This window comes from Thamnophis elegans, chromosome 4 (genome assembly GCF_009769535.1).
Source record: "Thamnophis elegans isolate rThaEle1 chromosome 4, rThaEle1.pri, whole genome shotgun sequence".
NCBI classification, from domain to species: Eukaryota; Metazoa; Chordata; class Lepidosauria; order Squamata; family Colubridae; genus Thamnophis; species Thamnophis elegans.
In genome coordinates this window covers 64,398,809-64,425,824 of record NC_045544.1, presented here as the reverse complement: position 1 = coordinate 64,425,824, position 27,016 = coordinate 64,398,809, and the positions used below count along the sequence as shown (strand labels likewise).

The window sequence follows — 27,016 nt, the reverse complement described above, 5'->3', positions numbered from 1 at the left end:
TTTTTTCCTTCATTACATTTATCTTCTGTCATACCATTAAACTGTAGGTGTTTTAACTACAGCTACATTGTTTGCAGAGACCTGCATCAAATGCAGCCCAAACTCACTTTATCCATTGGGATAGGTAAATTAGGGTATAATATTAGTGAGTTGCTTTGAGTATGCAAATTGTGTTTTGGAATATTGATAAGACCAAAAACAAAGAAGTTTTATATTAATCACACTAATGAAATGACCAGTTAAAATAAGTGTGGTTACTGCAATCACTTATCGATTGAGATTTTGGTTCCTTATGCTAAAATGTTGTTGTCTAACTTCTTCCAGTCAATGGTCGATGGGGTCCTTGGTCTCCTTGGTCTATATGCACAGTTTCCTGTGGTGGAGGCATTCGTGAGCGATCTCGTCTCTGCAATAGTCCAGAACCTCAGTATGGTGGAAAGTCATGCGCAGGCGATGTCATTCAACGTGATATGTGCAATAAACAGGATTGTCCGATAGGTGAATATGGAATGCACTGGAATGTCACATGAGTTCTAAACCAATATACTGTATCCATGCGAGATGTGTAGGAGGAGCTGTAGCTCGTTGATACCTTAGCTGATTTAAATGTAGAAGGCACGTGAATCAGAGGTGGATTCCTACCAGTTCGGCCCGGTTCGGCCAAACTGGTAGTGGTATGGTGGGCTGGGTCACGGGAATTGGCAGCGACCCAGGCCTGCCATGCCTCCAAAGTGATTCTGGTTGCTGTCATCATTGCTGCCATCTTGTTGAACTGCGCATGCACACGAAGCATGCATCCAGCGAACCAGCAGTAAAGCCGGCCAAAACCCACCCCTGACCTGAATCTAAATGATTCCTTTTACACTGTACAGTATATGCAGTGTTTAGCATTGCTGCCCTGGATCTTAGTAGAAAAAGAAAAACCAAGTAATCTATGAACTGTTCATACAGCTTTATTGGATTAACAAAGAAACATTTTCTTTGACAAGTAAGAGTACATCAGTGGAAAATTATAAAAAAATTAGAGTAAAAATATTAACATTTTCAGCATATTTAAATTTTATCATATTGGCTGAAGTTTGGCATATTTGTAGACCACAGCAAGTACATAATATCAATTTTTAAATGACTGAACAATTTGTTTTTAAATAAACAATCAAATCTTGAGATTTATAATGACATTGATTCATTTGAACTTAGTAGGTATTTTGATTTTCTTTTTAAGGCAACCTACTATTTGTAATTATGAAACCTAAAGGGAAATAAAAGAAAAGGCCAAACTGTTATTTTTCTCCCAATTTTTTTTCTGCTTCATCCAGGCAAATTTAGAATAGAATCTAATCTAATTCAATTTCCAGATTCAAAATATTTGAGCTTGTAGCAGCTGTTCTGACTTTAGTGGAAGTGTTCCATGACTATCTTGACCACCCCAGAAATGTTCTAAGCTTGAATCAGCCTATTTTCCAGCTTTAAAACATCTGTTTTGACTTCAATAATGTTTGGAATATAGTTATTAATGTCCACATACTTCTCACAAGGTCAGATCAACCTTTTTGTTGAACTCAAAACATTTAAAATGTAAAACTTTTTTCACATACCAGTAGGAATCAATGCTGCGGCTAATATAGAATGCAAAAGAGATTTAGAGGCTATTCTGAGGCTTTGAGGTTACCTCAGATATTGCAGAGAGGAGGGGAAGCTACTTCTTCAGAAGCATTATTTTTGAATTCCCTTTTACTTCTGTCATAGCAATGCTTTTTATTGTTTTTTTTGACAGATGGCTGTTTATCCAATCCTTGCTTTCCTGGAGCAGAATGCAACAGCTATCCAGATGGCTCATGGTCCTGCGGTGCATGTCCGGCTGGTTATCTGGGAAATGGAACATTCTGTGAGGACCTTGATGAGGTACATGAGTTTCAGTGTGTGTGTGAATTACTTGGATTCCACCTAGGGAACACAGATTTTCATTATTGTTATTTGTCTGCTCAAAAAAACTTACCACTTCTTTTTGCACTTTTCTCCCCCTGGGGCAGTGTGCTGTAGTGCCAGATGTTTGCTTTAAGTTCAATCAGAACCATCGATGTGTAAACACCAATCCAGGATTCCACTGCTTACCGTGCCCTCCCCGCTACAGAGGAACTCAACCCTACGGGGTGGGCCTAGAGGCTGCCAGAACAGAAAAACAAGTAAGTGTTAGAAGATAGGGAACAGGTATTCATTCTAGAAGTCTTGTTGTTCTAGAAAAGAATTAAAAGAATGGCTGACAAATCTGTTCTTAAAAATATCCAGTGGTGGAGAGTGGAGCACTTCTGGAGGCAAGCTCTCCCACAGGTTAATTGACAAGCATCACCTTTTCCATCCTTTCTTCTTAATTTTAGGTTGGCTTTCTCTTTGATAAGCTTCCATTTGTTACTTCTTCTCCTGTCCTCTAGAGAATAAGTCAACCCTCTCTTCTTTGTGACAGCCTTCCCAAGACCCAATATTTTGGAAGGCTCCTATCATGTCACACACACACACAGTCCCTCTCTTTGTTCAATTAAATTTACCCAGTTCCCACAAGCATTCATATAGAAAGGATGGATTAAAATATTGGGTCTTAGAAGTAGATTAAAGCAATGTTTCTCTACCTTAGCCACTTTTTAAAGAATTCTGAGAGTTGAAGCCATTACAACTTAAATTTACTAAAGTTGAGAAATACTGAATTAAAGAAAATAGTTTCCATTCGGCCGAGCTTGGTTCCTGGTGCCTGCACAAACATATCCAAAAGTAGCAATATGCCAAATTGACTAAAGAAAAAAGTAAAAGCTCTGGTTTCTCGCCATTAGAGTATACATTATATATTTTTGTCAAGAATTATCCTGTCTTCTAAGGCCCATTTTGTGAAGCTGTTTGACATAGCCAGATACTTTTATGAAAGATCTCTCCATTTTCTAAAAAGCCAGACTTTTTTCAGATTTTTGTTACCTTGGATTTTATTCAGTCATTTTCCATTTTCTGACTTATATAGTTTATGGAGTCTAAATGTAAAAGTAAAATTAAAAGTATGATATCAAAGTTATATTGAAAGCCAATAACAAAGTAGAAACAGCAGCTGTGACTCATTCAAAGGAAATTGCTGTCTATTAGCTGTGTCTATGGGATCTTTAAAAAGGAATTTATTTGTTCGTTGCCTGCTAAAAAAAAGTGAATGTCACCATCAGTTCTGGTGACTTCATGGACATGCCTAAGCAACACTTTTGGCAATGGCTTGGAAAGAGCTTGCCATTCCCCCTTCCAGAATTTCTTTCTTTTTTTTCTTTATCTTCCTGAAATTACAAAGGAAGTAGATAGGGCTGAATGTTCTTGCCTCACAGTAAATTTTATATTGTTTAATTACATCCAGAAGTCTGCAGATGTGAGAGATAATCTTGTGAAAGAATGTCATTCGACTTAAGGCTATGCTTTACTTAAAGAAAGGCTTATTCTTAATTGCTACATTGACAGCAGCACTTAGCTTACTAACTCCACAATCAAATGTTGCTTGGGTCTTTCCCAAGTTTTTAATGAAAGATGATTATATCTGGATCCAGCTACAAAACATGTGCTCAGGGCTCAACAACTGGTGGGAAATTAAAGCGTCTGTTTCTTTGCTGTTCTGTTAATCAGGAGCTTTGGGTGACCTATTTGCATAATGATATGCTTTTCAGGTATGTGAGCCCTCCAACCCTTGCAAAGATAAGACACACAGTTGCCACAGTTCAGCTGAGTGCATCTACCTGGGACATTTCACCGACCCTGTGTACAAGTGTGAATGTAGGACAGGCTATGCTGGTGATGGATTCATCTGTGGGGAGGACTCTGACTTGGATGGATGGCCCAACAGTAACCTGGTCTGTGCTGCCAATGCTACTTATCACTGCATGAAGGTAAAACATGAAGTAGAGAGGTTCTCAATGTCTAAGCTGAAAATGGGATGTTATATTTTTAAATGGTCTTCCAGACACCTGGCTTTATCACGGTGACTTTATCAAGCTTTATTAAAGCTTCAGTTATCATTTCACTCCAGTTCTGAATTTGGAATTATTACTCTTTTACTATTTGTTAGGCCACCATGGATAGAAAGTACATAAATGATATATTTCTCTAATGTGTATGGAGACTCTCAGTCATCCAGGTCATGGTTTTCCCAAAGGTGCTTTTTCAGGAGGTAACTGGACTGTCTTGTTTTTTCTTTGAAGATGTTTTACTTCTCATCCAAGAAGCTTCTCTGATTGAATGGTGGGGAATGGAAGGATTTATATTCCTTGCAGACAGCTGGTCATTTGTATCCTCTTAGAGAGCTGTTAAAACACTTGGAGATTTATCTGTGTCACATAGTGCAGTTGGGTGTGGAGCCTTCTTGGCTGCAGGTTGGGGGAGCAGTTTTTTTCATTAGCATAGTTTAGCTAATTAGGATAGTCTATTTGGAAGACATAAATGTAATGTCTAAATTATTTAAGAAGATATCCTTCCGAACAGCTCAGTCCATAACTAGATTTAACCAAAATTTAAATGGCTTCCCTTTGACAATCTACCAGAAAGATCAGGTGGTAGACGTCATTTGATATGACAATTTAGCAATATTATTTAACGCAACCATGGCTGTTTTTTCTTAGTGCTTGAAAGTTTACAAAAAGACTAAATACTTATATCTCTTTAACTGTTATAACTTTAGAAATGTGTTCAGAACTTCTGGTTGAACATCCAAGTCTTTTATTGTCCACAGTGTGGGATTATTATCTGTCTCTGAAATTAAAATATGTACTAATCCAAGATCTTTGTTTATACAGGATAATTGTCCTTTCCTGCCAAATTCTGGACAAGAAGATTTTGACAAGGATGGAAAAGGTGATGCTTGTGATGAAGATGATGACAATGATGGTGTAGAGGATGATAAAGTAAGCTACATTAAACTTCATTTTTCTTTCAGGAAAAATAAATGTGGAAACTATCAATACATGTTTAGTTTCTCTGAGTTTTCTATGATATTTTTTCTTTATTGATATTAATGAATTTACATATTCCATATGTAATACAATTGTCCTAATTCATAATCAATTTCTGCCATTTTTTGATTATTTCATGCATATTACATCTGGGACTATTAAAATGATTTATTTATTTATTTGTTAAATTTATATGACACCTATCTCACTATCAAAGTGATTCTTGGTGGACAATGACAGTTGGCTAATGTCACCTAGGACAATTTAATAGATTTATTTCTATAAGAAGTATAATAGATACAGTTCTTGTCATAAATATAGCATAGAATGAGATCTCTTGCAAATTAATCATTCATTAATTTCATATACACCAAACTGACATAGGCCTAGGAATGTTTTCTAATTATTATAAATGGAAAATCCTTAAAAGCTAGGTATAAAAGTTCTATCACATGTCAACCAACAGGTATATGCAACAAAATTGTCAGATCTTTCAAGAAAGGCTATTTCATGGATGGGAAGGGAGCAGGGACATTTAGAGAAGTCCTGTATCTCTTTTAATTACAAAAGTAAATAAAGTAGCCGTTTGTAATTTCATGGAGGATGGTGCCATCTAGAAAAGAGTTTTCACAATTATTTTTTTTAACCATTGGAGTGTAATATGTTAGGGCATATTATTTGGTTCAGAGAAAAATGAAATATTTCTTCCAAACTTGATCTGAACTCCCATGCTTATTCTATAATCTTGCTTCTTCTTTTAGGACAATTGCCCACTTCTGTTTAATCCCCGGCAATCTGATTATGATAAGGATGAAGTTGGTGATCGTTGTGATAACTGTCCATATGTGCACAATCCTGCTCAGATTGACACCGATCATAATGGAGAGGGAGATGCGTGTGCAGTAGATATTGATGGAGATGGTATGCTCCTATTTACTCTCTTCCGTTTTCTTTCTAGAAAGTAGTCTAGATTAACTCGCATTCCATATAAAGATATATTTCTGGAAACATCTGTAATTCAAGTACTTATACCCATCCATTTCTGATTGTAGAGCCAATGTGCAACGAATGGCTGCAATCCAGAAATGAATTATATTCACATTTATTTTATTCACTGTTCATATGCTAACATCCTTCTATCTTTGGTTTTTGCCCATCCTTTTTCTAACTGAAAGGACAAATATTGCCAGCAACAATAAATGCTTTGGCTGGAACTAACCAAAATCATGATAAATTCATATTGGTTTTATCAATTGGGGTGGTGGTGGTGAAGGACTGTATATCTATGGAAGGCTATATTTTCGATCAAAGTTTCCATGAATCGATGAGGTAAGATCTTTTGGCAATATCCCCAGAAACAATGGGTAATGGTGATATTTATTGGACCAATGATTATATAATACTTGATGACACTTCATCAGGTTTTCCAAGATACTCTGAAATAATATAGGCTAAATAGGTCAGTTAAGCAACTCCTTGTGGACAAAAGCTATGTACAAAAATATATTTTCTAATACTATCACACTCGCTTGATATCTAAACTTAATAAGAAAAGAAAGTATAATTAATATTTTTTTAAGTTATTTCATATGTTTTTGTAGGTCATCCAATAATATTCTGTGGCAGTTCACAAGAAATTAAAGAAATTAAAATATTTATGCAGAATACACTTGCATGAAAAGCCATATTTGATGTGCCAGTCAAATAAATGTCTTCAGCTGAAGTGCTTGCCAAAATGCCTGGAGAAAAGAAAGGAAATTATTTTAAATCTTAGAATAATAAGGATCGTAAATTACATGTTTGGCTGAAAGGGAGAGAAAAGTCAATGGTGATATTTAACATTATTAAACTGGCAAATATAACCTGAACAGTAGCCCAGCCTTGAAAAATCTACCAACCCAAATAGCTTTGATAGTTTTTCAATGCCTTTGGGTTTATGCATTTTGGCCTGACTCGCAGCCTGAAACATTAATGTCCTAAGGATGTTGTTGTAGCATTTCTTGGCAGCTGAATCTCAGTTTTCAGTTTGGGCAAGATTAGGGAGCAGAGGAGATAACCTGTTAAGCCTTGGATTTGATTCAGTGAACGTGTCTTATATGCATATTGGATATGTATATCAGCAGAAATTTGAAAGCTTCCCATAGCTTAATGTTTACCTTAATGATTGGGCTTATTTCTTGGTTGATGTTCTGGCAGAGTTGCAAGAAAAAACAAACAAACAGAAATTGAAATATAACTGAAGTATACAGGAAAAACCTATCAACTCTCATTATTTTTCTGGAAATATATCTCATAATTCCCTTTTCAAGGAATACTTTAACATTCAAGAATGGGCATATCTGATTCGTAGTAAATCAGGAAGGATTTCAGACTCAATAGTTTTACAATGAGTCTTTTATAAATTATCTGCTGAAATAAAATATGTTTCTGGTAAAAATAGAACAGTGTATATAAAAGGATTTATTTTCAGGTTCAGATTCTGGTTCAGATTCCTGAGTTTACAAATGATGGTTGTCACAAAAAAACCACCCCCAAACCCTAATGTAGATCATGCAAATCTGTTTTACATCTTGTTTTCATCAAAAACTGGCCCGGTAGGAATTTTGGAAGATACCTGATGATTTGCTACCACTGAGTTTTGATCCCTCATGAAAACATAGAGAGTCTTTTCAAAATTGGTACCTTGAATTGATCAATGCCATTGACACAAAATTATTTGGCTCTGTTCTTAAGTAGTATAACATGCAAATATTATGTGTAGGAGAAATAGAACATTTTAGGACTAACCCAAAAGATGACTCAGTGATGTGATATCTTGAAGATATTTGATCAGCTTGGAACCAGAAAACACAATCCTATAGGTGATATGTATGATGTAATGTTTTGTTTTGAAAAAGGGCTGTAATTTAGGGAAAGCATGACAAAGCAAACACATCTTCTTTGCCAGACAAAGGAGACTGCAATAGATATTTAACTGTTTGGTTCAGAATCTGAATTGACCTGTGGATTTCAATGTTACAAGACAGATGATGGCTACTAGAGTTTAAAACTGGAGGTATACGAAGATGCTATTGACTAAAATGATAAAAATTGATTTTTCATTCTTGCAACTCAATGTCCCAGTGCATATTTCACCACTCCCATAGACATTTGGATGGGGTAGATGTCTCTAAGTTTGGAAGGTTCACTGTTACATCTGGGCTAGTCACAACACGCCTTCAAATAACATTTGTAACAGAAAACCAGTTCAAGAGGGTGGACCTGCATCTTCATCTTGCAGGCTACTATGAAGAACAAATTGACACCTAAGATAAGACCTGGCCTGAACCATTTAATTTAGTCATATTTATTTATGCAGCACCAAGATCTGTTCAATATATTCTGCATGCCTTGAGTCCAGAGTGACCCATGGGCTATGAAACATATGGGAGAATCTCAGGCTAATCACTCTCCTTTGACCATCCTTCATTCAGACTTAGGGTAAAGAGTAAAATGGGGTAAAAAAATTCCTCCATTCCTGTACTAACTCTTGAAAAAAGTGTTGTTTTGACTGGAATCAGAACATCTGGCTTCATTTGTATTGCTTTTTCATTCTGGCAGATGTTTTCAATGATCGTGATAACTGCCCATATGTCTATAACACAGACCAGAGAGATACAGATAGAGATGGAGTTGGTGATCATTGTGATAATTGTCCCCTGGTACACAATCCAGATCAGGTAAAATGATGTACTTCTTCAACATAGAAAGGGAAGATGTGACCGTGATTTTAGGAATTTGAATTATACTTTCTTTTTCATTGTTTTGGCATTTTTTCCTAAATCCAAATTTGCAAGTTGCTGACAAAAGCATGATAATATTGCTGGTTGTTTTAGAGGTGCTTGTATTCCCCCATTTCCCTTTTTCAACATACTGGAGAAAATTCTTTCAGGAAATAGGAAAAATAATCAACTGAAGGGAATTAATAAATTTTGTTGGTAATAAAAAAAAACCCACAACTATCTTCATACTAGAGATTAATTTCTATGGCAATAAAGGTATGATCATAAATTCAAGTTTGTTTATATATCTATATGATGATGATGTTATCCATTTAGTCGTGTCGAAATCTTGGTGATTCTATGGGCCAGATCTCTCCACATCTTCTGATCTTGCACTAATATGTATGTATGTATCTCTCTATCTCTGTATGTATGTATCTCTCTATCTCTATCTCTAGATCAATAGACAGATCTAGATCGATAGATCTAGATAAATAGATAGTATGTTTGTGTATACACAGGCACACACAGACATATGTATATACATACACACCAGTGGTGGGATTCAGCCAGTTCACACCACTTCGGGAGAACTGGTTGTTAACTTTCTGAACAGTTTGGTAAACTGGTTGTTGGAAGAAACTATTAGAGCAGAGAACCGGTTGTAAAATTATTTGAATCCCACCACTGATACACACACACATATATACCACACACACACACACACATACATACTTATACACACACACACGTACATGCCTTCTTTCTGCTATTGTGAACCCTGAAGCAACATTTGAGACATCCAGACAATCCTAAGCATTAAACAGACCCTGTTCTGTTTATGTACCCCTAAAGTTTCTCCTGCCATCTGCTGTTTTTATCTCGCTACAGAAACTGTCGAGGCAAAGCTCATGATACTGTCTAATTTGCATGATGGCAACTGTTCCTTTTAGGGGCAGAAGAGAAGCTTGTTCACAAGGAACATAAAATGTCTGTGGCAAATAAAAAGGTGGCAAATTTAAACGATGTTCAGGCAATTTGCTCAAGCATTTGGCTGTGCAGTATTCCTTTGAGCAACTTCTTAACAAAACCTGGGTTAATACAAGGAAGACTGGGGAGACTATGACATTTCTATGAGTAGTAGTGAAATTAATTGCATGTGGAGGGAGCTGGAGAGTTTCTCCATATGTGAGTATGTGCTTTTTTAAAAAAAATTGTCTCACCAGGAATTTTAAAATTGGTAACATGGGTGCCAGAGCACAATGGTCTTTATCACCTTGTCTCAATGGTGCTTTGTTCTACTTATTCATGATTTTATTTGGAAAGGAAAATTGCTCATTTTATATAGAATTAAAACTATTCTTTTCAATAACAGGCCACAGGTCTATATTAAAAGCAAATATCAACAAGTGGTATGTTGGAGATGAGCTAAATGGCTGCATTATTAAAGAGCAGCTTTCAAGTTTTCAAAGATCCGACTCAGAATATCTACCTTTGATTTCAGCATATGAGCTGGAATTTCTAATTGTATAAAGTTATTGCCCGAGGCTTCCTGTATTTTTTCTTTCAAGGGAACATTATTCAGAGCAATATCCTTTCATATCTTAAGAACATTGCCCAGACAAGAGAGATTGTTCACAGGAGCATGCATGCAGCACAGTTTCTCTCATTTGCAAGATCTTGCAAAGGGAATGAAGCCCAGATCCAGAATGGTTGAAGGCAAAGTCTTTTCCAGTTTCACTGACATGCTTTTTCAGCTCCTAGTGCTCTTAGTAGATACTTTGGGGAAATGTCAAATGATTACCTAATCATAGCAGATGTAAGAAAGGTTCGTTGCTAGCAAAATTAGGACCGGGTGACAATTACAGGGAAATATTTAGTTGAGCTTGACTCCTAATGGTGTCAAGGAGATGTGGTGGTACAATGTTTAGAATGCAGTATTGCAGGCTAAACTCTGCATTTCCACTGCCAGGAGTTCAATCCTGACCGGCTCAAGGTTGACTCAGCCTTCCATCTTTCGAAGGTCAGTAAAATGAGGACCTAGATGGCTGGAGCAATGTGCTGATTCTGTAAATCCCTCAGACAGGATGGTGAAGTACCATGAAGCAGCATATAAGTTTAAGTGCTATTGCTAATGGTTATATACGCATCCATGTTATTTCTCAGCAAAGAACCTTATGGTTCTGCAAATTCTGCAGGGGTCAAAAATTTGAATGAGGAAGGTTCATATCAATCTATCCCGCATTAGGTAAATGAAAAGCTACTTCAAATTGTTACATTCTGCCTCATGATCTGGTGGTATCTCATGTATTCCGAATTAGAATGTATACATGATATGTCTGTCTGTCTGTCTGTCTGTCTGTCTGTATGCCTTGCCATAAATAGATGTTTTTAAGGAGGCTATTAGCTCTCTGATGCCATGGATTTTGTTTTGTTTTTATTTTTTATTGCAAACACTTTTTATCCATTTTCCTCCTTAGACTGATGTGGACAATGATTTGGTTGGTGACCAGTGTGACAACAATGAAGACATCGATGATGATGGCCATCAGAATAATAAAGACAACTGCCCTTACATTTCCAATGCTAACCAGGCTGATCATGACAAGGATGGCAAAGGGGATGCCTGCGATCCTGACGATGATAATGATGGTATCCCAGATGACAGAGACAATTGTCGACTTACCTTCAACCCTGACCAGAAGGATTCTGATGGTAAGATTATTGCAACAAAACCTATTTAAAAAAACAAACCACATGTCAGGGTTCCAAATAGCATCCAAAAATAAATCAGAGATCAGAGATCCACAAGAAAATATGACTACAGGCCTGACACCACAAACCAGTGTGCATATATATACACCAGGGGTGTCAAACTCAATTTGATTGAGGGTCACATCAGGGTTGTGTTTGACCTCAGGGGGGCTGGAGTGAACGTGGACAACTCAACGTCACTTGTGTCAGGGCAGCCTGAGCAGTCTGCCAGCTGCAACGGCTTCCTGCAACTCTTTGCCAGTGAAAATGGAGCTCGTGAAGGTTGCACGTGGCCCTTCTGAGCTCCATTTTTGCTGGCAGAGGCACCATGAGCCAGTGCTTTGTTGTTTCCAGGGCAGCCTTGTGGGCCAGATCTAAGCACCCCGCAGGCCAGATCTAGCCCAAGGGCCTTGAGCTTGACACCCCTCACATATATAATAGTCACTTCTAGTATCTTAAACATAGAGTCTCTGTTTTGGGTGTCTGAATAATACTAGACACTGGCTTTCTTTAATCTAGTGATCTCCAAATGGGTTGTGCTATAATTCCCAGATTCCCCTAGTCAGGAAGGGAAACTCTACAAATGTTGAGTTGTTATATTTGAAATGAATCTGTTTAGTATTTTTGCAACTGACCTGCTTGGAGAATTCATGTGGGGTCTCCTTCTAAAGATGTCCTGAAGCTTAAAACATTAACACTGGTACATTTACTTAGTGGCAATAAAAAATAATGTTGCAATTATTGCTTTATTGTTGCTAGATTATAATTGTATTCTATTGGGGTTGTGGATATAGGGAATCTTATACGTATGTTGCTTATCCTGAGGGGAAAAAAGAAAGAAAATCAGAATTTGCCACCTGAAAAGAACTGAATCTTGAGACAAAGTCTGCACTAAAGAAAAGCGACTAAGAATCATACTTCACTTTCGAAGGATAATTCTGACTGTGGCAATCTTTGTATAAAGGTTTTAATTCATATGAAGCCAGTTCCCAAACTGGACTAAGGCAGAAAGAAACAATACATTTTTTAATGTTTACCTTGCCAACTCAAATTTACCAGCCATTGAAGCTGAGGTAAAATTTGTACTCCGTAATACTAGTCTGATATCCTAATCCAGGAATCTCCAAACCTGGCCACTTTAAGATTTGTGGACTTCAGCTCCATTCTGGAAGTTGATATGCACACAGATCTTCAAGTTGCCAAGTTTGGAGACCCCCATCCTAATCATTACGTAGAAGTCGCTATAGTACCCAGAAATCCAGGTTTCATCTATCATTCAAACTGGTAGGTGGTTAACTGTTCTATGACCAAGGATCGCCTGCAGAGTAAGCTGAATCATTAATACTTGATTGCCAAGGCCCCTACTGTTAGAACTGTTTGTTCTGTCACCCGAGGAACTGTTGTTCAACTAGCAGGCCTAGTTGAAAAACAGGATGAGATGCATTTGTAAATTTCTGAAGGATTAGTAGTCTTGTCAGCAGCAATCAGTGCTGCAAAAAATTTAGGCAACATATGAACCAAATAATTAAAACCTCACTTGGACAAAGAAGTCATTTCTTTGAAGTTACCAGAGAGAATAAAACTGGAGACATAGACTTACCCCCTTAAGTGTTAAGATAAACAGGTTTACAGCTGGTCAGTATTTGGAATTCAACATGGACAGCAGCCAGTCAGTGGACTGTGAGGCCATTTTCTCATAAAATGAACTATGAAAAACTTGATTCCTGCTATCTATCTATATATATCTTTTTAAAAAACTTTTTTGATATTCCATGGCCAAGTTCCTGCTGATAAATATTTATGTATATTCCTAAAAATGTGTGATAATTAGTTCAGAAATAGCTAGAGAGAGGGGGAGAGGTAGAGAGGGAGAGAGGGAGAGAGGGAAATGGGTTCCTATTGGTTCGGCCCGGTTTGGCAGAGTAGGTAGTAACTCAGCCTGCCACACCCCTGAACCAGTTCTCTCGGCGGCACCATAGGTGCTACCATCTTGTTTTTTGGTTCTGTATATGCGCAGAAGCATTTTTTTTTAGTATTGTGCATGCAGTATACAGCATGTCCCTGAGCGAACTGGCAAGAGCAGCACCCAGAACCCACCCTTGCAGGGAGGACTAGCTCCCATGATTGCAACAAACATGTTTAATCTATTGAAGATACTTGGTGAAACATCAGAAGTCAGAGAGTTAAGGAATCTTTATATAAATCTAACATGGTTAGCACAGCTTTGGAACAAAAAGTTAAACTACCTATAGGTGTGCATTCATAATAATAGATTTGTGGAATGGATGAACAATTTATCAGTTGTTTTTCAGTGCAGGAACTCAGAAGTCTTGTTGATATTTTTTTGTTTTGGATTTTGGCATTTATTTTAATGCTTATTGTTTTTTAACCTCAAAAACTAACTCAAACCATTATAAGTATTCCATTATGAGACTGAGCTTTTCAACTATTTACCATAATGCCATTAGTCAATCTTTGTGTATACATGATTTGGGAGGATGGTGGTGGACTCTATTCTCTTGAGTGAGTTTATCCTTGAATGCCCCATTCATCAACCACAATTTCAGTATAGTCATAATCCAAAGCTTTAAGGAATGTCCATTTCACTTTTAGCTTATCACTGCTATTTTTATGAAATAAACAAGTTTCCCACATAAAGAAAGAGTGGCCAAAGCTATTTTTATATGATTTACTTTACTGCCTTCTTCCCTCATTTAATACAGATGGGAGAAAAAATGCATCGCCACAGTTTTAAGTAGTCATAGCAAAACATTGCTGAATGCATTTGATGACACAGAGAAAAAATTAAAATAAATCTCAAAGCACTTTTTAAATATCAAGTTCTGTTGTACTGAGGATTTCTTAGGGTACAAATGATTCATCCCCCACCCCCAACCGGCTCATATTATAGTTTATATGTGTTTGTGGTATTGCAATTATTCTCAGATCTTAAACATGGGCTTCTTACATCTCTAAATCAGTGTCCTAATATTGTGGGCCACTGCACTCCAATCTTTCACTTATTAGAGTGTAAAGATGATTTTGATATTATTTTAACAGTAATTGTTAAACATTCACTAATAATTGTTTTAATTTTTTTAGGAGTAGTACAGCTGTTGAATTTGTTGCACTGTATTATTCAGTACTAATCAGCATTTCTAACTTCACACATAGAAAACAAAAGCTGTTGTTATGTGATCTTTTAAAAATTTGTACAATTCAGGTGATGGCCGAGGCGACATCTGCAAAGATGATTTTGACAATGATAGTGTCCCAGATATTTTTGATGCGTGTCCTGAAAATGATGCCATTAGTGAAACAGATTTCAGAAAGTTTCAAATGGTACCCCTGGATCCTAAAGGAACAGCTCAGATTGATCCAAATTGGGTAATTCGCCATCAGGGCAAGGAATTGGTTCAGACTGCTAATTCAGATCCTGGCATAGCTGTTGGTGAGTATCAGAATACTTTCTGAGTGAACTATATTCAGAATATATTGATTGCAATTGTTATTTATTCATAAGGTTTTCCAAGTATTCTGTGATATTTTTAGATTTTGTTTCTCATTGCTATATCAAGAAGAAGCGCTTTTGAGATTCCCCTGGATTATTTCATCAGAATTGGAAACTATTGATTACATAATCAAAATTCAGAATCCCAATAGGCCAACATAATTTATGACATATTTCTCTGAAGTAATGTCATTTATTATTAGAGCAAATATACATTGCAAACTCTGTGAACTAGGAAAGAAAATTTTACATTCAATTTAATAATGTGTTTGAAATTTAGTATTTCTGGTTGTGGAACATCTTCCCCAATCTCTTCATTTTTTTTAAATAATCAAAGATAGAAAATTAAAAGTTACCTAGTATTGATTACTTTTCTTCTAAAAGTCATGAGGCCATGCATGCATTGATATTCTGTGTTCACATTAAAAGCAATAAAAATTACTCCATCCCAGATTGTATCTCATTTATTCAATCAAGATTAGAATGGTAAAGAATTTAAGGCTAATATCATGTAGCTATTTACCCGAGATTCATAATTACTACAGTAATTTCCTATAGACATGCATAAGTCTATATATGTCTATAGCGAATTGTACAATTCCTAGTAGACATATTGTGAATTGATAGAACAACAAATAGCATTTGCCCAACTGATCTTAATCCATGGGTTGAATTGTATTTATGGCAGTAATACTTTAAATACTGAAGAATCATTTGGGCCTTTATTGATTAATGTCAATATCAACAGGAACTGGTATCTTGCAGACAGACAGAATTTATAGATCAATGCCCTCATTCAGTGCCACCCTGAGCCATTCTGTTTCCTCAAACTATTTCTGAGGACAATTGCACATGGCATACATCAGTAGGTCAAAATATGAAGGTTGTTGCCTTAGATATTTCACACAAAAGCAAATATGATAGTTAAATCAAGAGAAAAGATAAGTAATGAGGAAAGCCAAGAACCAAAATACTAAGATGAAAGACTAATAATCCGAAGGGCTGCATTTCAGCCTGCTTTATTAGATCTTGCAGAATAGGCATGCACAAGTACCATCAGCCAGGGGTTTACATTTGATGGGTCCCAGAAGATGTACCTACCTCTGTCATGATGCCCGCTTTGTGGAACATCCTTCCCCCTCAAAATTAGATTGCTCCTTTTGATATTCTGGAAGCCTCCCCCCTAACCCGCCCATTGTGTGACCAGGCCTGGGCCACCCATGGAGCCAAAAACATGACTAGATAACTTCATTATTGAAGGAACATTTTTTAAATTCTTTATTTGGTTTTTTTTGTTAAATATTCGTTACTATGGCTTTTTATATTTGTGTTCAGTGTTTTTATATTTTTAAATCTATTGTGCACTGCTCAGACTCATCTTCAATAGATGAATGGATGGCTATATTAATTTGATAAATAATATTGACTTAATTCCAAAACAAATGAATGTATCAAACCAAATAATGTTGACAATAGATGTGTGAAATTAAAACAATGCCTGTGATGACTAAGCATTTCTTTTCCATCCTGCTTCAGGCTATGATGAATTCAGTTCTGTTGACTTCAGTGGCACATTCTATGTCAACACAGACCGAGATGATGATTATGCTGGATTTGTCTTTGGTTACCAGTCTAGCAGTCGCTTCTATGTCCTGATGTGGAAGCAAGTCACTCAGACATACTGGGAAAATAAGCCAACCAGAGCTTATGGATACTCAGGGGTGTCCCTTAAGGTGGTGAATTCCACAACTGGTACTGGTGAACATTTGAGAAATGCTCTTTGGCACACAGGAAATACACCTGGACAGGTAACTAGTTGAAAAGTCCCCTTGCCAATATGTTGTCAGCCCAAAGTTATCATGGATTTATGGTATCTTGAACTTCCCCTGCCCCCATTTAATTTCAACGGAACCCTCCCATGTTCAAATCCTATGATTAGTGCACAAATGTTAAGAATGAGTTACAGATTCTGGTATGTATTGAACTTTTCTTTCCCTTCTACAGCAGCTGTTATTGACCATATTATTTTAACCTTGTTTATTATCATTCTAACCTGTCTCATGTCTATTTTAATTATAAGCGGCCTCAGGGTTTAAAACTCACACTGAAAAGTCAGGGTAGCACACATGTCAAGACTAACTCTTCATGTAAGGTTTAAGCAATAAAGTGCTAAAAATGCTGTGAATAGGGTTCAGACTGATTATAATTTATTGCTCATTTTTCATTATTAAGGACTCCAGAGGTTAGATCTGGGCAGATTGGTGGCATTTTAGGGAGGGGAGTTAAGAAAGCGTTGAAGTGAGCTTTATTTGCTTTGAGCAGCTGTTTTGCTAACAGCATCAGTCAGAATAGTGTGACTTCTCTGCTGAACAGAAGTGGAGTGTTACATCTCCATTTCACTTTCTGAGGGATGCTTCGCTTAAAGCTGTGGCAATTCAGTATTGAAGATATGCATTGTCCAACCAAGTTGTATTTGTTTGCTAGACCCAAACTAGGCCCAGTTTTAGTTTTTATATCAATTAGAATTACACAGTACTCAGTCCCTGCATACAGCTGGTTACTCCTCTCATATCAGTGAATCACAGCCAATTGCGCTACATCAGGGGTGTCAAACTCAAGGCCCGTGGCCCAGATCTGGCCCATAGGGGGCTTAGATCTGATCTGCAGGCCACCCTGGAAACAGCCCATTTTTGCTGGCAGAGTTCTCGGGCCTCCACAGGCACCCCTTACATATAGCTGGCCATCTCCACCCCATCTCCTGAGGTAAAAAACAATGCTGATGTGGTCCTCAATGAAATCCAGTTTGACACCCCTGCTCTACATAGAACTTAGTTCTTTAGAATATATATGCTATGCTAGTCTCCTCCTATAGCTCCTCCTATCAGCTCCTCCTCTCATCCTTTCTCTATCACAGCAACACCTGGCTAAGTTATAATAGTATCAGAAAGGTGAAAAACTCCAAGAGACATAGAATAGGTCTATAGAATTACAAAATCAGAAAGGATCATTGAGGCCATCAAATGCAACTTCCAACTGAGGTCAGGAATTCAAATTAAAGCATCCCTAGCTAATGGTTGTCTACCTTTCACTTAAATACATATAGTGTAGGGAAGTCCCTCATCTTCCTGCAGGACTGGTTCTATTATCAAACTATCTTATTGTGAAAGTTTTTTTATTTTCTAACATTCAGTTGGAATCTGTTTCCCATCATTTGTATGAATCATTTTATATCCTGCGCTCTGGGATGAAAGAGGAGGGGACTTTCTACATGAAACTCTTTCATGTATTTAAGTGTGGTGGTATGAGTTGTAATGTGCTATTCATGAGTAGAGTATAATGAGTGGATAAAAGCCAACCTCATTTATGCATGGGCAGTTCTTTATTGGATGTAACCCATCTTAATCAAAGTTTAGATACCATAAGATGTCGTCAATTAACAATAGCATGATACATGCAAAGCTTTTTTCTCCAAATGTATGCTTTATGTGTTTTATCTTTTTTATAGGTGCAAACCTTGTGGCATGATCCCAAAAATATTGGCTGGAAAGATTACACTGCCTACAGGTGGCATTTGATCCACAGACCTAAGACAGGATTAATAAAGTATGACATTTTCTTCTGATGTATTCTATTGCTTTTCCATCTGAACATAAAAAGCATTTTATAATCCTTTGTAAGCAAATGCCAAAGTTATCACTTCATTTGGGGCAGGCTATTTCTTTTTATAGTCGAAGTCTTTGGGGGATTTTGAATTCCTGTTTTCTCACTTTTCCATCTCACCAGATACGTTCAATTTATTCTGAATGGCATATATAAACACAGGAAAACATTATCACAATGTTGAAAAGAAATAACTTTCCTCCAACTCTTAGAAAGTTATGGTTTTACTATAAAATAATCTTGTTCTAGGTAGAAGGTAAGAAGGAAAAAAATGATAAAAGTAAAAAAAAAAGGATTGAAAGAAAAGATGGTTCCACTTTTCTTAAAATTAAAATGAATATAGGGTAACTAAGGAAACCTTAGATAGCTTTTTAAAGTAATCAAATCCTCTGGAGAACATTTATTCAGAAAAAATATTTTAATAAAATATAAATGTAAAAACGTTCTATTTATTATTATTACTACTAATTCCCTTGGGAATTGTTACTGCATTTCCCCATCTGTTCCCCATCTGTTCCTCATGTCCCCACTATTCAATTTCTCACACATTTATGCCACAGGAATTATTGTCCCATGTATTTGTTTAAGTTATGTGTAAATTCCTTTGGTCTTCAGATATGTAAAGAATTCAATCTTTGCAAATCATGACATGAATTTACCTCCTGTGTAAATTAGTGTTTCTCTATGCCTTCTGGGCTTCGTGTTTTTTCACCCCCAAATTTTGCAAATCTTGTTCCCACTGAAAAGCAAAAAGTATTCAAAATCCATTATAATGTGTATTATACTATACTGCACACACACTGTATAGAGTCTGATATGTGATTATGTAGTGTACATTCATTACATCTGCCAGAAAGAAACAAAAAAGACATTTGTCATCCTTACATTGTATTAAAATCAATTCATTGGATAACTATTAATACAGTGTGTCTAATGCTTGCCACAAGAATTTTTTCCTATAAAAGAATACTAACAATATCTTTGCATAATTTAACTGATATCGTAATTAAAGCAAAGAAGAAATAAATGTTTAAATAAACAAATAAGTAAAATTGCTAGATAACAATGGTGTGCAAAGCATTTTGATTTCAAAATATTTCATGCTCAAATTATTGTCTTCTATGTTCAACACCCTTTTTCTGAAAAAGTTGGATTTCCAACTCTGACCATACTAGAAGTCTTCCAAGTTTGAAATGGGCCTATTTTAAATGGGATGTTTTCAATTCAAAACATTTTGCATTTCTAAAAAGATGAATTATCATCTCAAATATTGCATCTCACTTAGACTATGTTTTTTTTCTCCTTACAGGGTTGTAGTCTATGAAGGAAAACAGATAATGGCAGATTCTGGACCGATCTATGATACAACTTATGCTGGTGGACGATTAGGTCTTTTTGTCTTTTCACAAGAGATGGTATACTTCTCTGACCTCAAATATGAATGTAAAGGTAAATTGAAATTTAAGATTATTACTGCAATCGTAATTATATGTTTCCAAACATTTCGGTTTCCTTAGACAATTTCTGGAAAGAAAACAGCTTGGAGAGGGGATATGAAGGAAGAATGTTGAATTGTCTGCTTCTGATATACATCCTCATTATTTGGTTTCTAAATGTATATTTAGAGAGTCCCCACCATGTTCAGTAACACAGTTGATGTGAATTCCTTAGTGCTAGATTTGTCAAGACTCTTTTGCAGTGACACGTTTGCCTAATTTGTGGTCAACAATGATTATTCATTTCTGGATCACCTTTCCAACTGAGGATAAATTCTGATTTTGATTCTAATTCTTATTGGCTGCTAGTAATGCAGGAGGAGAGGATGCTTTTTTGCTGTTCAAAGCCTTCTAAGAACTTAATAGGCTACATGGGATAAATACGTAGGAATGGTTTATTTATGTAGGCATCAATTAATTAATTAATTGGTGTTATATACTATTCCAGTCAAACTTATTTAATGGCTTAGAATTCTCCAGTGCAATAATCAGTATGACATTATACTAAATAATTATTTTAAAAAATGGCTATAATTGGCATCACCACCACCCCTCTCCTTCATGGGATCAGTTCCTCAAAACTTTCCATTAACTCCATTTTAAGTGAAGAGTCAGGTTTTCTGGAAAACTAGTAGAGGCCACCACAAAGAAGTTGACAGCCACAACAACATAGGAGTTGACAGCCACAACAAGCTCTTTTTCTAGATCGCACTGTATAAGCAGAATTCACTAAATTATGTCTTAGAGGTCTTGGAGTTACCTATTTACCTAAACAAAAAAGATGGCCAGCACTTTCAGTTACACCTGGAAACCAACAGGCAACTAGTGATTTTCCCATAGGAGAGGTATATCATGGGCAAACTGCTCTGAGTCTGTTATTATTTGGGCTGCTGCACTCTGGATGACCTGCAGTTTTGAAATGGACTTCAAAGATCAGCCCAAGGTAGAACAAACTAGTGTAATCCAAATAAGATGTGACAAGGCCATCACACCTATGGATCCAGGATTTGGCTGTAACTGACATAAAGATGTGCAAAGGCTGTCCTGTTAATGCTTCCTTCTAACAGGAGGACCAAGTGTCCAAAAGAACCTCCCAATTGTAGACTTATTCAGTAACACAACCCCATCCAAGTCAAAAGATGAAATTCTATTGGAATCTGTCAGCTTCCAATCAGTCACTCTGCCTTGCTTGGATTGAATTTAAGCTTGTCTTTCCCCACCCAAACTCTTACAATATCCAGGCGCAGAGTCAGATCCTCAACTCCACCTTAGAGTGAAGATATATAATTGAATGATACCTCACCCTAGAAAGGACAATTTAGAGAGGAAAGAAAATAAAGTATATACTGTGTACATTGTGAGGCCTGGAAAAGACATATTCTAATGGTTGAATAACATAAATATATACATTTAGGCTCAGATTTCATGTAATAACTGGCAGATGTAGTTATGTATTATAACATGTATTCCCATATATTAAATGCGATTAGGTCAGATGTATGTATCAGGCTATGGATAGAGCGGTAAAATTATCCCTAGTGCAAATAACGCTTGGCTGCTTTTCAGAGGACATCAAGATGTGTGATTCATTATTGTGCAGATGTTGATTAAAGTCAAATGTGTTTCTAAATCAGTTGCAGAAATAGGTTTCAAAAAGTATAAACAGCAAGAGTGATAGTTTTGAGGACCATGCTGCCTAAAAATTATGACAATTGCATTCCAACAAATCTGGAAGATATTAGGTCATATAGACTGATATAGAGTAATAGATTTGGAAAACCTTATTTAAGCAGCCTTGGACAAGATTAATTTATATTGTTGAAAGGAAAAACCTACGTTAAGTGCCTTGGACAAAGTCAGGATGCAGATGTGATAAATATTAATCTGTTGACATACTTGAGATATAATTGTTTTTACTCTTCACATTTTATTGTATTCTGATTATTTGTCCTCCAAGTCTCCTTTGGAAGATGTTGAGGCAACAAAAAGCTTGCAAAATGTTTCGTATTTCTGAACTACTGTGTTTAAAATGTGTGTCCCAAATTTTATCTTCTTTAGGATAGTCTCAATGAAATTAAGCCCTCAATTATCTATGTAGAACTTTAGGTCAATTGAAATAAATGAGATTCCTATCTGTTAATTTAGCTTTACCCATAGTTTATCTGTACTATAGTCCAAATGTGGCCACTGTACTAACCAATTGCTTCTTTCTGATGCAGATGCCTGAATTATTGCAGCTCTGTAAAAAGCAATGTACTGTAGATGCCATTCAACCTAGACACCTCTATACATCCTAGTACTTCAAATCCCTTTTTTTCCCCTACGTTTCCTTGACCTTATACAACCCTGTTACCAGGAGGGATCTCTCCAACACTACACCTAAGTGCCTCCAAGGAGTTTGGATTAAATGTGACCATTGAACTCATTGCTGATGCAGAAAAAGATTGACATGTGGATTGAAAACATGGCATAAATATTTGTTAATTTGTTTTAGTTTTTTTTAATGACGTTTACATATAAAATGTAAAAGTGTAATTATATTATGTATTATATAGATATAAATATGGCAGAAATAAGGTTTGGGGAGCAGACAATATAGCAAGCAGAAGGAAATGGCTAGATATAAGATCACCTCTTAAACCCTTGTAACTTGTTCAGATGAGAGATAGGCTTTGCTTTCCCAAAGTCCAAAAGATATACTGTAGCAGAAGGACAATCTTTACCAAATTTGCTCAGAGAGAAGCTGGATTGGATTGGATTGGATTGTTTATTTATATGCTGCCCTTTTCCCTGGGGGGATTCAGCGCGGCTCACAATCAAAAGGAAGGGGGGAACAGACTTTTACATATAAGACAGTACATGATTAAAACGCAACATTCATACCATTCGAGCGGGTTACAATCTTTAGCCCCAGGCCTGACGGGATAGCCAGATTCTAAGGGCTGTGTGGAAGGTCTGGAGGGTGGTGAGGGTACGAAGCTCCACGGGGAGATCGTTCCATTGGGTCGGGGCTACCACCGAGAAGGCTCTCCTCCGTGTGGTGGCCAGTCGGCATTGGCCAGCGGATGGAACTCGGAGGAGGCCTAAACGATGAGATCTAATGGGTCGTGTGGAGGTGATCAGCAGTAGGCGGTCTCTCAAGTACCCAGATCCACTACCATGAAGGGCTTTATAGGTGGCAAGTAGCACCTTGAAGCGTATCCGGAGATCAACAGGTAGCCAGCGCAGCTCGTGGAGGATAGGTGTTACGTGGGTGAAGCGAGGTGCACCCACATTCGCTCGCGCGGCTGCAGTCTGGACTAGCTGAAGTCGCCGAATACTCCTCAAGGGCAGCCCCATGTAGAGCACATTGCAGTATGGGAATTTAAGCTATGGGAATTTAAGTCAAGAAAAGAAGATGGTACATCTAACACATGAAGATGTTCTTCAAATATTAATAATTTCCTATCATCTTTTTAGATCAGCAATCTTCTTGGAGTTTTGCATTAAAGCAAGTCCTCTTTTATAATCAATATTTAATATTTCAGCTGGTTTCCATGAAAGAAGCTACAGTTCACATAATGTCTTGGTTTCTGTTATACCAAAACAAATTCAGAAGAATGTTGGTTATTTCAGAATTTTTACCACAGTTCTCATGAGTTGGAGTTGAGACAGCCCAGTATTTTAGGAGGCAAACAGGATCACATTAATATTCCAACTAGGCTTTAAATGGTAAGTATGCCTTTGCAAGAATTGCATGCAGTGACATCACGCAGGCATTGCCATCGTACTGATATTTATGTGAAGGAAAGCAATTTTTGAAGGCCAACTGCTTCTGTGCATGAAGCTCCTGTGAAAATAGTTTGTGGCCACATCTCACAAACCACTTTCCCATCTCTTCTACATGCTTGCACTTTGATTTCAAAATGCTGATAAGATAGAAATGCAGCCATTATCAAGATCTAGTAACTTAGTTCCAATTATGAGGATACTGATGTTATTTATTATTGTGGTGTACAGCTACATTCTCCAATAACTTATTTCAAAACTCACCGGAAAGTCCATTAACAATGAAAGATCTCAAAGAAGATGGCTAATGAATGCCTTTGATGATATAATGGGAAAATATGGATGTACTTGCTCATATGTACAATTTTTAATTGCTCTGAACTGTCAAACAATTAAATAACCATTGAGACCTTGAAAATGGAACCTTGATATTTGCCATTGCCCTCAATGCTTGTAATTTTTATTGTATGTGTGCTGTATATAGATCATTTCAAGAAAACTGTACTAAAGGCCCATCGGCCCCTTTAGTCTAACCAGATACAAGTTATTCAGCTATAGACTTAGTATTCTTATATTTCTCATTTTTTGTTGTTTTAAAACTGAACAAGCTTTCTCTGGAAGATATACTTAATTGGTATGGTTTGATTCATGGATGAGGTTTACATATAGAAAAATATAAGGACTTCTGTCTCAATCCAAAATGTCATCATGGTATACCAAAAATGTGTTGGTAGACATGTGAATGTGCTGAGTTTAGAGGATTGCATGTTTAGCTGGCAGATGCCATCTCCAGGAACAAACTTCTGCTAACTGAGAATTTAAACGTTTAATATTCTTGTTCATTTCTGCACACCAAACCCTACAAGATCAGGTTTAACCAACCCTGCTAGATCAGGCTTGGGAATTACTCAGAGTTTGATATCCATTCAAAGGCATACTAAGAGAAGTGATTCAAACAAAGAACTGTAAGATTCAGATCATCCACAAATTTGCCTGCAGCCAAGAATGGTCACAGCAAATTTGTAGATGCAAATCTGATATTTTCCTATCAAAATGTAGAAAAACAGCCACTGGGAGATGGAAGGGTGTGTGTCTCTGTTGCTGCCCTATCTCAATGGCTGTTCAAGAATCTCTCTTGAGTTGCTTGAAGGGTGTGATAGAGTAAGCCACATTCCATTCCTCTGCTTTGACTACAGTTTTCAATGGATTTTGACTTTATCAAGAATCTGGGGTTTCTGGTTTTATTGCACATTCTTTCTTTTGACATATTAATAGACATTTAAATGTTGTTTTTAATGAGGTTTGTTGAGGGTGTCTTTTGCAAATCATATTTTTAATGCATTGAAAGTATTGCTGTTAAGTCCCAGAGAAGAATTATTGAGGGAAACTTTGTTAATGTAATAATGTTTTTGTATCTTTTAAATAAAAAAAAGGCATCAGTGCTGGGACTAAGATGTTAATATTTTGATTGTATCATAACTGCCTATGCTATGTAAATTATTTATGATGGTCTGTCTTTTCCTTTTGTCTGGTGTGCTTGTATCTGAGGAAGGGAGTTTGTGTGTGTATGTGTGTGTCTATGTGCATGAGGGGATCAATAAGACTTACATTTTATTTTGCTGAAAACTGTAAATAACTATTTATTGTTTGCTCAGACATAATCTCACCATTTAATGTCCCTCATTTATTCATTTTTATACATTTAACAGCAGACAATAAACTATACAAAGGCTTCATTGAAAGTGTTCTCTTTACTTTTGCATAGTTTAATCTGAAGTCATAAAAATGACAACGGTCCCAAACGGCCCCTCTTGTGGAATGTGGAATTCACATTTTGTTGAAACTGAATGTTTGGTACCATTTGTATTGCTAGCAGCGGAATGGGACCTTGCATATTTTATTTAATCTAGATGGGTAGCAAGGTCATCTCTTGTAATTTCTACTCATTTTGATGAGACTTGGGGTAGAGATTATCATAGGGGGCTGCCTCTACTTTTTGTGTTCCTTTAAACAAGGCTTAGAGTAGATTTGTTTCTTGTCAAGACTAATGCAAGTACTTGGGTTTCTTTACAGATTTTAGGGCAGCATTCATGAATAGTTGCATAGACCAGGGGTATCCAGCCTGGGCAACTTTAAGACTTATGAATTTCAACTCCCAGAATTCCTCAGCCAGCATTTTCCTTAAAGTTGCTAAGGTTGAAGACCCCTGGCATAGACCACATGTCCCTTATCACATAATCAATAATCAACATACAGATAAAGGAGACCCAAAACAATAGTCAGGAACAATCTAAGAGAAAATAATACAGCCAACTAAACTAAGTAGGCCAATCAGAAACAGGTATCCAAAGTGACATTCCCATGTATTTTTTCAGGAAACAAAGATAGCACAGGTTCCAAAAGTCAGAACTCCCCTTTACATACTGATGTGCTACAAATCCATTGGCAATGTCCATTTTGCTGTCTGAATTCATGGACATTTAACTCTAACCCTAAGTGGGTTGGCCATCCAGTGGGATTTTTCCATGTAATTTCACAGGAAACAAAGATTGGACCGGCTCTGAAAGTCAGGATCCTCCTAAGCATATTAATGCACCAAGAGTCTGTTGGAGATATCCATTTTGCTTTCTGAATTCATGGAGACATAACCCTAACTCTAAGTGGGTCCCCCCTCATGGGGTTTTCCAATGCATTTTACTAGGAAATGTAGATAGAGCAGGATTCAAAAGTCAGGATCCTCCTAAGCAGACCAATGCACTATGAATCTATAGTCAACCTCCATTTTCCTCTATGACTTCTTGGACATCTAACCTTAACCCTATGTGACTTTGCCCCCAGTTGGAAATTTCTCATGTATTTTAACAGGAAGCAAAGATAAAGATAGAACAGTGTACAAAAGGAATGCTTTCTCAAGCATACTGACGCAGTACAAATCCATAGGTGACTTCCATTTTGTTCTCAGAATTCATGGAAACCTACCCCTAACTCTAACTGGTTTTGCTGCCCAATAGGATTATCCCATATATTTTAAAAGTATAGATGAGCTGCAAAAGTGAGAACCCTGCTAAGCATACCTTGGTAATTTCCATTTTGCCCTCTGAA

The 27,016-nt window shown here is 36.8% G+C and overlaps 1 protein-coding gene across 1 annotated transcript in view; it reads left to right on the top strand.

Annotated features, from left to right (window-relative positions):
• The window catches only part of THBS2 (thrombospondin 2), a 49,482-nt gene extending 26,522 nt beyond the window's left edge, over window positions 1–22,960 (top strand). The window contains exons 10-22 of the mRNA XM_032214808.1: window positions 325–498; window positions 1,778–1,905; window positions 2,034–2,186; window positions 3,687–3,905; window positions 4,809–4,916; window positions 5,726–5,885; window positions 8,565–8,683; window positions 11,206–11,440; window positions 14,703–14,930; window positions 16,527–16,798; window positions 18,496–18,593; window positions 19,960–20,099; window positions 22,366–22,960. Of these exons, the coding sequence (XP_032070699.1) occupies window positions 325–498; window positions 1,778–1,905; window positions 2,034–2,186; window positions 3,687–3,905; window positions 4,809–4,916; window positions 5,726–5,885; window positions 8,565–8,683; window positions 11,206–11,440; window positions 14,703–14,930; window positions 16,527–16,798; window positions 18,496–18,593; window positions 19,960–20,099; window positions 22,366–22,373 (2,042 nt within the window). The 3' untranslated portion in view covers window positions 22,374–22,960. The remainder of the gene's footprint in view (window positions 1–324; window positions 499–1,777; window positions 1,906–2,033; window positions 2,187–3,686; window positions 3,906–4,808; window positions 4,917–5,725; window positions 5,886–8,564; window positions 8,684–11,205; window positions 11,441–14,702; window positions 14,931–16,526; window positions 16,799–18,495; window positions 18,594–19,959; window positions 20,100–22,365) is intronic.
• The last annotated feature ends 4,056 nt before the right edge of the window (window positions 22,961–27,016 follow it).